Source organism: Kryptolebias marmoratus, linkage group LG18 (genome assembly GCF_001649575.2).
Source record: "Kryptolebias marmoratus isolate JLee-2015 linkage group LG18, ASM164957v2, whole genome shotgun sequence".
Taxonomy (NCBI): Eukaryota; Metazoa; Chordata; class Actinopteri; order Cyprinodontiformes; family Rivulidae; genus Kryptolebias; species Kryptolebias marmoratus.
In genome coordinates, this window is record NC_051447.1 from 9858854 (window position 1) to 9871799 (window position 12946).

The 12946-nt window shown below is 41.4% G+C and overlaps 1 protein-coding gene across 4 annotated transcripts in view; it reads left to right on the top strand.

Moving 5' to 3' along the window:
- Positions 1–1547: 1547 nt before the first annotated feature.
- The window catches only part of anks1b (ankyrin repeat and sterile alpha motif domain containing 1B), a 202145-nt gene continuing 190746 nt past the window's right edge, over positions 1548–12946 (top strand). Inside the window, exon 1 of one of the 4 annotated variants that reach the window (XM_017411549.3) lies at positions 1548–2109. In XM_017411549.3, the coding sequence (XP_017267038.1) occupies positions 1979–2109 (131 nt within the window). In that variant the 5' untranslated portion in view covers positions 1548–1978. The remainder of the gene's footprint in view (positions 2110–12946) is intronic. The other 3 variants (XM_017411548.3, XM_017411551.3, XM_017411550.3) reach the window with 3 other exon arrangements.

Here is a 12946-nt window from a genome sequence, read left to right on the forward strand (position 1 = left end):
GGGGGGGGGGGGTAGAGTGGGTGTCAGTCAGTTTCATGGCTGTCAAAGCACATTTAAATCCCCGCTTCTGCCTCCATTCTGCATTATTCACACAAACCCTGCTCCGACATGACTGCGAGGATATTCTGGGATCTCACCTGTTTTCAAACCCATTCAGCTGCAGCGGGCGCCAATTGTGAGGGGAATACAATGCCGGCCACCGAGGGGAGGGGAGGGGGGAGTGCGCATGCGCGGCAGCACCGGAGTAAGTTTCTGAGCTGAAAACGGCAACAACGGACAACAGACGGGAGCCTGGGAGTTTTAATTCACCACCCCGACAAAAGACAGGAGCCCCCCCCCCGCTGGAGCCGTAGCCGCCATCCATCCATCCACACCCCGACTGTAACACGAGTCCATCCGTCAAACCAGAGAGACTCCTAAAGGAAGTCGGGCTTATTCGGCTTTCAAAATAAAAGCACATTCCAGAACCATACAACCAGTAGGCTATTAGGCTTTATGGTTTGACATTTTCAGATATTTGAATATGTCCAGCTAATGTTACTAGTAGCGACGATAAATTTCTACTTGTGCAAGAAAACAGCCTCGAAATGAGCTTTGTTTGAGTTTTATGTGTGTAACTATTATTATTTAGCCATTTGCAACCATTAGTAGCAGCTAGCTGTAGCACTTCTGGCGTAGCCTGGGGCACTTCCAGCAGATATATTATGATAACTGTGTATTATGAAACCGACTAAAGTGTAAAGGTATATAAAACGGCTTCAGAATTGCAGTGAAGGTTTCGAGAATGCCACTTCAAAAGATCTGAACTATCCCTTTAGGCAGTTGAATTTGAACCACTGATCTTTGTGGGGCAACATTAAGGCACAATTTATGACAAGTGCAATTGAGTTATTTCCTGAATTCAGTCTGAGAGGCCACACCATTTTGGCTACCTGGAAAAGGTTTGCATACAAGTGTTTATAAAGAGCAACGCCACTCAAAATAAAGAAATATATTCAGTTTAAATGTGCTGGTTGTGACCAAGCCGGCTCAGTGTACTAACTCATGGTTGTGAATGATAATGGAGGTAAGAAGTGTACAGATACTCATATATAATTATGATTATAAAAATGAAGCACAATATAAAAGAGGCCCCGGTTTGGTTGGAGGCCCTGGTGGAAGTCCGCTGCCCTTTTCTCCATTATTAATGACTGATATTGCTGCTTATAGTACTAACTATGGATAACTATAACTAAACATTTCTTCAAAAATCAGATGGATATCCCTTTAAGCTTTTATTTAAGACGGCAACATGGCAGATTAATTAAAACAATAAAGTAACTGAATAATGTTCTATTTTATGTTTTCTCGCACAAACAAACAAACAAAAACTGGGTTAATTCTAAGTGTAGTAGTAGTAGTAGCAGAAGAGCTACTTGGGAGCCAAAAGAATCAGCTCTATTTCTCGCTTTTATTTTAAAAAGGCTAACCGGAAGTGGCGGAGGTGCTCTTGACAGCTGTGTCTCAGCTGACCCTGATGAGCACCGGCCAATGCGGTGGGTTCACGGGAGAGAGGAGGTGTGTGGAGCCGGGGTGGGAGCGCTTTCTGTGGGGGCAGTCGGAGTTTCACCTCCTGCAGGAGCTTCAGACCCGACGTCCGCACAGAGGAGAGGGAGTTTGAGCTCTTTGTCGGCCAGGCGGGCTCAGTTTTCACTTCACGCTTCGTTCCGGAGCTCCCGTTTGTTTTGGAGCGCGCATCACACCGGGAGTTAATTACGGAGCTGCGCTGCGCTGCGAGGGGTTCAGGGGCAGCCGTCCACGGCGGCGCTGCTCTGCAGCATCGGTAATAACGCCTCTTCCTCTGTGCAGCAGCTGCCTGCAGTCGCGGGAGTCCTTTCAGATGCGCTCGCTCGGCGGACAGTGAGGGACAGGAGGCGGCTTGCATGGGAGATTTGTTGGATTTTCATCGCCCTCGTCGTTAGAAACTTGCGCGTCCGGGATGGGGAAGGAGCAGGAGCTGCTGGAAGCCGCCCGCACCGGGAACGTCGCCTTGGTGGAGAAATTGTTGAGTGGAAAGAAGGGGATTCTGGGGTCAGGCTCGGGATCCATCCCTCTCCCCAGCCTCCTGAGGTAAGCAGCCTCCTCCTTTCTTCAGTCTGCTTTTCCACGGGTGTCTGAGGAGTCCCCGAGGGTGTTAAAGGGGATTCCTGAGGGCTTTCCCTTTCTGCAAAATCAGTAATAATTTAATATGAGCACTCTACTAGGACAGACTGTCCAGCATGTATGTACAATATTCACACGAAGAACCTCGTGGACAATAAATGGTTCCAGGACCATTATTTGAGGCTGCAGCTCAAATGAAGCAGAATGCAAACAAAAACAGACAGAAATCACGCAAACTGCAATAAAAAAGGGCACACAGCTATGTGTGTCTTGTCCCCTGCTGTAGTGGTTTCCCCTTTTAAGGGGGAGTCACTGCACACTGGAGACAAAAGGATGAAAGCATACCTGGAGCTTCATGGCTCTGACAGCTTTTATAGTGTGGCGTGACTCTCTTTGGTGCTCTAGATATTTGAAGCTTTTGTAACTTTCTGTTCAGTTTTTTCAGCCTATATAGAAATGGAAAATTTTCATCTTCGCTCGATGCCTGTGAGGTCTGACAGGCAGGCCTGGCAGTTCAAGCTGTAACCCCCCCCCCAAAACCCACTCCCTGCCAGAAGACCAGTAATAAACCACTCCTGGCTGATTTGGCTCATCACTTGCAGCATTACTTCCGTCTTGTCTCTAATGAGGATATTTTGAAAGAAAAAAAAAAAGGGGGAAGTGTGGTTGGGTTATGTCAACAGGTTAGCAAACCACTTGATGTTCATTGACTGCAGATTTTACCTTCATGTAGAAAAATCTGAGCCAAGAAACGATAAATTTAAACTAGAAAATCCTGAAAGAAATTCTGATTGTGCCAAAGCAGCTACTACAAAATCCCAATATCTATATTGTAACAATCTAAACTGTGAAGAAATGCCTACTTTTTATCGTTCTGTTAGGTTCACAGTGGTAAAACCGCACACCTGTGTCTGTCAAGTTAACGAGAGGCAGACTGAAAAGTAAGCCTCAACCAAGCGGTCGCTGTGTTAAAACGACGAGTCGGATCCTGAGCCGAGAGTGGCAGAGGCCTCTTTTGGATGTTTCCGCAGGGTTTTATGGTTGAGATGTGACAGCTTTAAAAAGACCCTTTGCTTCTAGTTTCGTAGACAAAGCAGCCAGAGATGAAACATAATGTTGGCCAATCACGGTCTGGGTGTGAACTCTCCTCATTCTGTGGGGATGTGAGGGGGAAAAAAACATAAATCCAAGAGCAGTCAGAGGAACTGGGTGAAAATAGAGAAAAAGGCCTACGCTTTGATGTGTAACTTGTATTTGTAAAGAACTGATCGAGCTGTACTTTTTATTTTCAAAGCTTCAAGACAAAATTTTTAGCAGAATGGTAAGAAGGGTGCTTCTAAGCTCATGATTTGGCACCCTTTATAAACTTAAGCTAATATTCTCCTTTTTAAAAGATCAATAAATCCCGCTGCTGTAATCAAGTGACCATAACCTTCAAAGAACCCATAAAAAAGGCCTTCCATGGTGGTTGTGGGATTCTGATGGTCGCCCTCCTGCCCCTGCAACGTCTCCTTCTCTCAGCTCAGGTGATTAGGAGATCAAAGCGGGGGGCATGTGGGAGGAGTCCCGCCTCGGGGTCTCAACCAGAGCGTCTCAGGACTGGGCTGAAGCCTGACAGGGAGAATGCTAACCAATTCCGCCTAGCTTCTTTGAACTCCTGTTAGCCAGATACCAAACCAGTTTAAAGTAAGGACTCCTTGGTTGCTGCCTAATCAGTGGGAAGTTTGCTGTTGATTGGTTAAAAGAAATCCCAGAATAAACCATAAACCATAAAGACACAGGAAGCTGCTGAAGTTCTACCTTTTGCAACAACTTGGTCTCTAAAACTTCTCTCGTTGTTTGGAAATTTATGACCTCTTGCATGTATTTATTAGGCTTGTGGTTTGACATTTTGTAATCTAGCTGTGTTCTCGTGTATTTCCCCTTTTTTTGCACATTAATGTTCCCTTTTGTGATAATCTAGTTGACTTAAACCAAATTAGTTGGTTTGGGGGAAGGGAATCACCAAAGCTGCCAAACTGCTGGTGTGTTGTTTCCCACGTGGCATTACCAGTAATAACTATACTGCACGTGTTACTGCGGTAGTTTTTTCTTTTTTATGGTCATGTCTGTAAAGTGCTCACTTTGTACAGTACATAGGCTGTAAACATCCCTTAAATTGTTTATATTCAGCTTCCAAGGACCTTGAGTTTCCGCCAAACACTTAAAGTAGACTTGATCAATAGTTCTTCAGGCTTTGAGAAATTGTCTTTGGACTTTAGCGGCTTTTTCAGTTTTTCACCAGTACTTGTGCCTAACCATGGCAGTAGCATATTGTGCAGTGTGTGCTTAATAAATGGGAAAATGTCATGTCAAGTGTTATCACGATAGCTTTCCATCTTCTTTCTCTTTCGGCTGTTTCCTTTTCAGGGGTCTCCACAGCAAGTCATCCTCCTCCATCTAACTCTGTCTTCTGCGTCCTCTGTCCTCACTCCAACTACCTCCATGTCCTCTCTAACTGCATCCATATATCTCCTCTTTGTCTTTTTCCTGGCAGCTGCATCTCTAAAGTCCTTCTACCAATATACTCACTGTCCCTCCTCTGCACATGTCCAAACCATCTCAGTCTGGCCTCTCTAACTTTATCTCCCAGTCCTTCAACCTGTGCTGTACCTCTGATCACTTCATTCATCATTGTCCCTCCCAAGGAGAACCTCAACATCCTCAGCTCTGCCACTTCCAGTTCTGCCTCCTGTCTTTTTGTCAGTCCCTCTGTCTCCAAACCATACTATAACATTCAACCTTCCTGTGACCTTTGCTGCTACCCTTTCATCACAGATCACTCCTGAAACATTCACTCCATCCTGCCTGGACTCTCTTCTTCACCTCTTTACCACACTCCCTGTTTCCCTGAGTACTTGAAGTCCAGCACCTGTGTGACCTCTGCTCCTTGTAGCCCCACTGTTCCACCTGCCTCCCTCTCTCATTCACACACGTACTGTCTCGCTACGGCTGACTTTCACCTGTTGTCTTTCAAGTGCATACCTCCATCTCTCCAAGTTCTCTTCCACCCGTTCCCTGTTCTCACCACAGATCACATTGTCATCTGCAAACATCACAGACCATGGGATCATGACAGCTTTTCATTGTTAGCATTTAGTTCAAAGCAGCGTTATGCCATTCTACAGTTGCTTTCTAGACCAGCCTCACTTTTGCTCTCTGAAGAAAAGATGGATGTAGCCACAATGATTGTACGCATTGATCTGTAAACTGGGCCATTTTCAAGCCTCAAATTGAACATTAAGTGGTCGCTGTCTTGGGGTTTTGCTGCTGGAAGTGAAGCAAGGAATTGCCAGCACATTTTGCATTGTTATAGACTTTGCACATTCATAATTCATCCGTCGAATCAAACCAACCTGGACGTAATCATATAGGAATTTAAAGTCTTAAAATAAAAACCAAGATGTTTTTGTTCTCTTATTTATTTTTCTTGATCAGGAACGTGGTTAACTTATCAAGGTCCCCAAATTAAAAATTCTTTATGTAATTTGCTCTGTGTTAAAATTTGTCACAGAATAGCTCCAAGGGTCAGTGCAAATGTGATATTGGCACGTTCAGTTTCTGTCTGAATGTAAAGCAGCGCTTCAGTTTGTGTCATTTGCTTTCATAATCCTCTTTTTGTGAGCTTGAAGGCACATTAGTAACCCTGGAGACAGCGGCTTCAAGTCTGAGTAGACCTTGGTAATTTTTGTGATGATCTCAGACACATCTTGTTGGCCTTCATCTCGAAAGGATGATGATTTTATTTCTCATTCAGTTGTCATAGTGATACTTTTGTGTCTATGTATGTCAAAAGTGATGTCAAATCCTAGGACTTTTGGTTTGCATATAGTATTTTCTTTTTTTAATTTCCTATACAAAGATATTTAAATTTATCCAATGACGTGTTTGTTTTAGCTTTAAATACTCCAATTTATAACTGTACATATCATAGCTCTCAGTTGAATAAAACTCCAAACCCTCACATTATTGTGCACCTCAGAGGAGAGTATTAGTTTAATGGAATGTGGAGTGTATGAAACAAAAGTTCTGTCCCCGCAGCTTTGTTTATGAATAAAATAAACTATGTTTGACCCAGAGCGTGAGGCCATTAAAATGGATCCTGATTGAAATCTATCCTCTGCTGCTTATTGTCACTAACTATTACATACTTGGCTTTTATTGGGTCATGGCGCTGATGCATGCCTGCAAAAACACTAAGTGGGCTACACACACACACACACACACATCTGTCTGTGCTAATGTGACCAGCAGTGTGACACACCCCCTAATAGAGAGCTGTTTGTACTTCAGCAGTTGAGTGGGTCAACAGAGAGGTCAGCGCAGAGGCGTGTGTGCTGCTGTAGGAATGATCTCTGGGAATCGGAGCAGAGTTTCCTGTCTTAAGACCTCTGAACATTGCATTCCTGAGTCATACGCTTTCCCTTTTCACCGAGCACAGGTTGTGTGTGAAATGAAATACACACATCAGGTGCAGGATGTGGAGAAGACAATCCTCCGGTGCAGTTTTGTGGTGGTGGGATGCTGCACACGAAGAGCGGAAAATCAATACTAGATGATCGGATTGATTTTTAATGGGTCATATGCAGAATATATATTTTAATTGTAAAAGACTTGTACCGTACATCAGAAGTGGCTGTGGGTTTGTTTAAACGCTGGTTGAATGTAATTTTATAAAATGAGAGGCTTTAGTAATTACCTCCCGCTGCTGAAAGGCGGAGGATGATAATGTTTTTACCCACGTGTGGCGTGTTTGTCTGTTATTAAAACATCTAATGAACCAGTGGAGATATTTTGATGAAACTTGCAGAAATTAACTGATTAACCTCTGAAGTCACCCTAATTGAAGACAGCTGACATGAAACTGACTTTAAACCCTAAAATGGCTGTAACTCAGTCAATTGTACAGATATTGTGCTAAACTTTGGTCTGATTGTTGCTGAGTCATTTCCAACACATACTCAGACCATAAAGTTTCTCAATATTGTATGAGATTGAGCGTAACACTATTTTCATGGTTTGACCGAAGTGGCTATAGCTCTATCACTATTAAATATAAGATGATCTTAATCTGAAACTTTGACATGAAAGGTTGCAGGCGAGACGCTTTTCAAGTAGTGGTAGGCCTTTAATTATTCTTGAACACATTTCAGTGCTCTTTAGCTTTTCTTTAATACCTTTTTTCCGTATCACTCAGAGAATATAAATCATCTCAGTGCTCTAATTTCCCCCAGCTTTATTATGACGCACTGGACTGCGTGGATCATTTTATTTTATTAGTATTTTTGAAGCTTTTAAAAAATGACTTGTGAGGTAATGACATTAAAGGGAAATGTATTTATGGATTGGTCGTGACAGCTGATCTGCTTATTCAGGTCAGTACTGATGCTGACACCAATCCGGTGGATCAGACTGAGGCTTCGTGAGTTGTACCAAATCTGCCTCTGTGGATTTTTATCAGCATTGATCACTTCTCTGCCTCATTTACGTCAGCTAAGGCAACTTTGTCCTGGGATGATAATGCAGAAAAAAAACCCTATTTGGGTGAAACAGATTAGGGAATGTCAGTAAAGCAAAATGATTTTACTTGTGTAGAATGTAAGGAAAACATTTAGTCTTTTAGATTTGCTTCCTGAGAGGGCATTCAGTTTAAATTACACAAACAGTGTGCATAAAATTCATTCTTCAGTGGTGCTAAAATAATAAATGATTCCCACAGACTGATATTAATATTGAAGGTGGCTATGATGCCTGTTTGTTCTCCTCATGCTTTGTGTCTTGTATAAATGAGAGTAAATGTCTGACATACTGACTGTGATGGAGTGAAAGTGATACACAAAGAGACTGACTCATGATTTGACAGATGGCGGCTGATCCCTCCTCGCTCTCACTCGGTAATGTTCAGGGGAAAGCCCGTCTTATTACAGCTGATGTGTGTGTGTGCATGTCGAGGTGTGTTTACCTCTCTCATCCTTTGTAAACAAAGTACCTTTAAGTGGAGATAGTGACTCCCGGAGGACACGAACACTCCTGAATGGATGCTCTGTTTTAATTGGCATCCTCACAGGCACTCTCTTCTGTATTTATTTTTTACTTCTTTCTGTGCTTGTGTTAGACTCCCTTTGTACCTCTGTGTGTGTGTGTGGCTGCATGATTGATTTCCATGTTTTCTAATGAGGGTAAGGAGTGGGAAATAAATTTCCAGACCGAACTTTATTTTTCTAGCCACAGAACTTAAGCTCCCCGTTTTAAGGAAACCGCGAATAAGATGACCAAAATCCAAGTCTGGCAAGCTGCCTCACTGTGTGTGTGTGTGTGTGAGTGAGTTCAATCATGTGACATAACTACTGCCCTTGCATAACTACTGCTAGTATCTCCATTTGTGTCGAGGCAGCAGGAGGGGATAAGAGCTGATGGGGAGGAGACTCGAAGCCACACGTGGTGCTGGAAGCCCAAAGGGAGTCAAAGGTTAATTTTGGGGAATGCAAGTCACATCAAGACCTGATAACAAGGACACACACATGCACACACAACCTGAGATGTAACAATCAGATCTATCTGCAGACTGGTTCCGATTGCAGATTTTCTTTATATCAGGTTATATATTTCTATTCTACTATAATTGCTAGATATTTTTACACTCTATTTTAGGTTCCTTCTGCAAGACAAACACGAATGGGAAAGCTGCTGATTCTCCAAATCTTGCAGTCTCTAGTGTTTTTGTAGTTTATAAACCTTAGGCTCATCTGCTTTCTGTAACTAATTATTAACTTTAAAAAAAGACTAATTTCTGTACATTGTTCAAAGTCAAAAAGCAGAGGAGCTTGCTTTTATAAATCCAGTGATGAACATAACTCATGTAGTAAACCTTGGCACATAATTTTGGCTTTAGTTTGGTTTTAGGAGTGGCGTCGGCACATCGAGGTCGTCTGGAGCCAGACTGATGGAGACGGGATAGAGGTGTGAAAGAATAAGTTTTCCATGTACAGCGTGTGTGTGTGTGTGTGTGATTTAATTCAAACACATCTCCATTAGGGTCTGGGCCAAGCTTTGCAGCCGCATCCTGCCAAGAAACTGAGACCTTTATACTCTGCACACACACACACACACACATTTTGCATGTCTTTCCTGCCCTTTTTCAGCCTCTGTCTCTCTTTGTTCCTCTCTGCCTTCAAATCTTTGGTTTTTGTCTCACTCTACAGTCTTTTTCTGTCCCTTTTTGTCTCCCCCCACCATTTGCTCCTCCGGATTCTCTGTCAATATCTTTTTGGCTTCCTCTCCGTCACTCAGTTCACTCCACAATCCCTCTCCTCCAGAGACAGACGATCAAACCTCCCTCCCTGCTGTCGTGTTTTATCGTATTTTCCTCCCCCTTCTGCCCACCTTCCCCTATCTTATCAAAAACTCCCCTCCTCTGAGTCCTCCCCCACTGCCTCACATCTTACTCTGCACTACATCTCTTATCACTATTTGGGAGCATCTTTTACCCATCATGCCTCTTGGTGCACCATAGGCACCGGTTGACAGTAGCAAACAGGGAATTCAGGGAATCTGTTTCTCCTTTTTACTGTATTACTGAACACTGTGTGTGTCTGAGGAGGAATCAAGCTCTGATTTTACAGGAGGAGATATGGTTTAGTGATATGAGAATGTCAAATGTGAAAAATGGGAAAGTCTTTAAAAATAAACAGAATATTCAGAGAATGTTGGTGCTGTTGGTGGTCTTAAATGCACTGGACAAAGCGGAGACAAATGTAGAAAAAAAAAAATCTCATTTTAACTTTGACTTTTGTGTCTGTATGGCATCAAGACATTTTGTTGTCTTATTGGCTTCATTTCACTTGTTGATTTACATCCATTCCTGCACCTCATGCACGTAACACATAAAAGATGTTTTGACAGAAAAGCTTTTACCACTTTGTGATGTTGCCTTTCCTTATCGCAACACTTCAGACATTCAAGTATCCAAGTGTTGAAACGTTTCAGGTGTTATTTGATCATATCATTTTTAAGGTTTGCATTTTATGTGTCATTTTAGCTTCTCTATTTGGGAAATGGCAGGGCTGTTGGCAGCACCGTGTTTTTTATGCGTGCACAATGCTCACATAAGAACATGGTGGAAAAAAATGTGCTTTTGAAGGCAGCTCATCTGGTCTAAAATGTTTTTTTTTTTTCTTTTTTATGAATTATTTTTGCTATCACAGAAGGGATATAGCCCCATACCATCACAAAATATGGCTTATGGACTTTTAAACTTCAGTTTAAAGGACATGGTGTCCATTTCTTTCTAGAAAAGATCCTGAAACTGATCCATCCGACCACAATACTTATTTCCACTGTGTGATGGTCCATCTAAGATTCCTCAAAAGCCAGAGTAATTAATGCCTTGACTGAACAAAGTTAATGCATGACTTGCTTTTTATCCTTTAATGTGGTATTTGTGCATGAAATTCTGTATTCTAGTTCTTGATACAGGTTTTCTAATGTAATCTTTTGCTCATGTTGTTACAGCAGCTTGATAAACGGTGGCTCTTCAGCTCTGACAGATCAGAGCTCTTCCATATTAGTTTTGCACTTTTGTTTGATGTTCTTCCATTTCCTCGATCAAAACTCATTGTTTTAAAGGCTCTGACTTGTGCATGTCCTCTTTATTCACTACTGATGGGTTTGAGACAAAAAAATATGACTATCTTCATATTTGACTGATTCAAAATTTGGACAGAATCTAAGAATGTTTTTTTATTTTTTATATTTTTTTATGTTGGCCCACACTTCAACTTTTCAGAGTTTGTATTTTATTTGTTGCTTTACTGGTATAAATCTGGCAGCAAGATGTTCTAGATCTAATCTCTTTGCCACATATTTGGTTGCCTTCTGTAAAACTTGAGCTGATTTCTGCCTCAGAATTTTCCGTTCATAAATTAAATTAGCTGTATCAGACACATACATCGATTATCAAAATATAAACAAAAAAAGCTTTGTTGTAGGATTTTTGTGAAGTCACGTATCAAGTGGTTTGAATTAAAGTCGTTGAGCATTTTCCTGTTTGTAATTAAGATTATAACATGCTACAACCTGCACACAAGGAGACTTCCATCTGATAAACTCTGTTCATGTAACACATTTTAATGACGTGAGTTACAACCCCAATTCTGAAAATTGGACATTGTGTAGAATATCAATAAAAACAGAATGCAATGGTTTGCAAATTTTATCAACCCATATTTTATTATAAATAGAACACAACTAAAGAATTATAGCATTTTAAGGAATATATAGGAATTTTAAAGTTGATGGCAACAACACATCTTAAAGATGTTGGGACAGGGCCAAGTTTACCACTGTGAAGCATCTTGTTGTCTTTTAAAAACAGCAGGGGGTCAAAAGTAGCCAGCAGACTGAAAATTGCTGCATAAAACCTTCATTCAGCCGCATTTTTGTCGGTTACTTTTCGTTGCTTAACCAAAAATATTTTGTAAATGTTTTACTAGAAGAGTCCCTGTGTCATCCCCAATCTGCCTAACAATACAAAATGTAATTTTATTCACACTAAATGGTGATTTTCTTCTACTCTGAGTTTGTTTTTGGTCATTTTTGCCAATCCATGTGTGCAGCCATCTTTGAGGAAGTAAGCAAACACAGTTGTTGTAACACCGCCACTAATTGGACAGTGGTGCTGGTCTCATTTATCTGCTGAGGCTTCTGATTGGTTGATGGTGTGGCACTGCATCGTCTTCCAGGCAGTGAATAACAGACTGTCCAAGAAAAGAATGGTTGGATTCTACCAACCAAAAAGAATGCCAAGACAATCTATTTCAAATCTCCAATAAATATGGTTTTATTCAAATCTATTTTAGAAGATTACTTACTTCAGGTTTACTTCCTTGGGAGATAGTTCCTTGTCTTGGCTAAATTAATTCTCCATCTGATTTTCTAAAAACTCTGCCAGTCCTTCCAAACAGCCAAAAATTGTCCTCAAACACTGCTGATTTTGGAGTCTTCAAACATGCTCCCAGCATTGTTTCAAATGCCAGGAAAATGCATTTCTGATGTTCTAAATGTAAAATTTTTGAGACACCCCCGGTCGATAACCTTGTGCCTTTGGTACTCAAAGGGCTTCAGCCAGTGGATGATCAGCCCCCTACTTTTACTAAATAGCCTCCGACTCCTGAAACCTTTGAACCCCCTACAACAGTTCTTAAAGGTCTAGGATCTGTGGAGAGCAGCTGCTGGAATTTTTGAAGGGAATGTTGTCCCATTTTTGTCTGATTGATTCGAACTATTCATCAGTCCTGGGTTGTCTTTGTGGCGATAACAGGCCAGATTGTCCCTTTACTCTTTAGTGCTGTGGTCTCTCAAAAATATTTCAAATTTTGATTCCTCCGACCGCAGAACAGCTGAGTTTTGGTCCAGAGAAGATGGAGGTGTTTCTATATGGCTTCTTCTTTGCTTTAACCAGCATTTGTGAATGGCATGGTATGAATTTATTTACTTATGAGAGATTGAGATTCTCCAAAATGCTCTTTTTATACCCAGTCTTCTTTCTGACCTGTTGCCAATTAACCAAATTAATTCCCAAATCATCTTCCAGATGATTATTTACATCACTTACTTTGACAGCTTTTTGTTGTCCCTGCTCCACATTTTGTAAAAATCCCTGCCATCAAATTCAAAATTACCTTTTTTTTTTTTTTTTGAAAAGGTTCAGTTTGCAAATAATTTCATTCTGTTTTTATTTACCCAACATTTTACCCAACATCCCAAC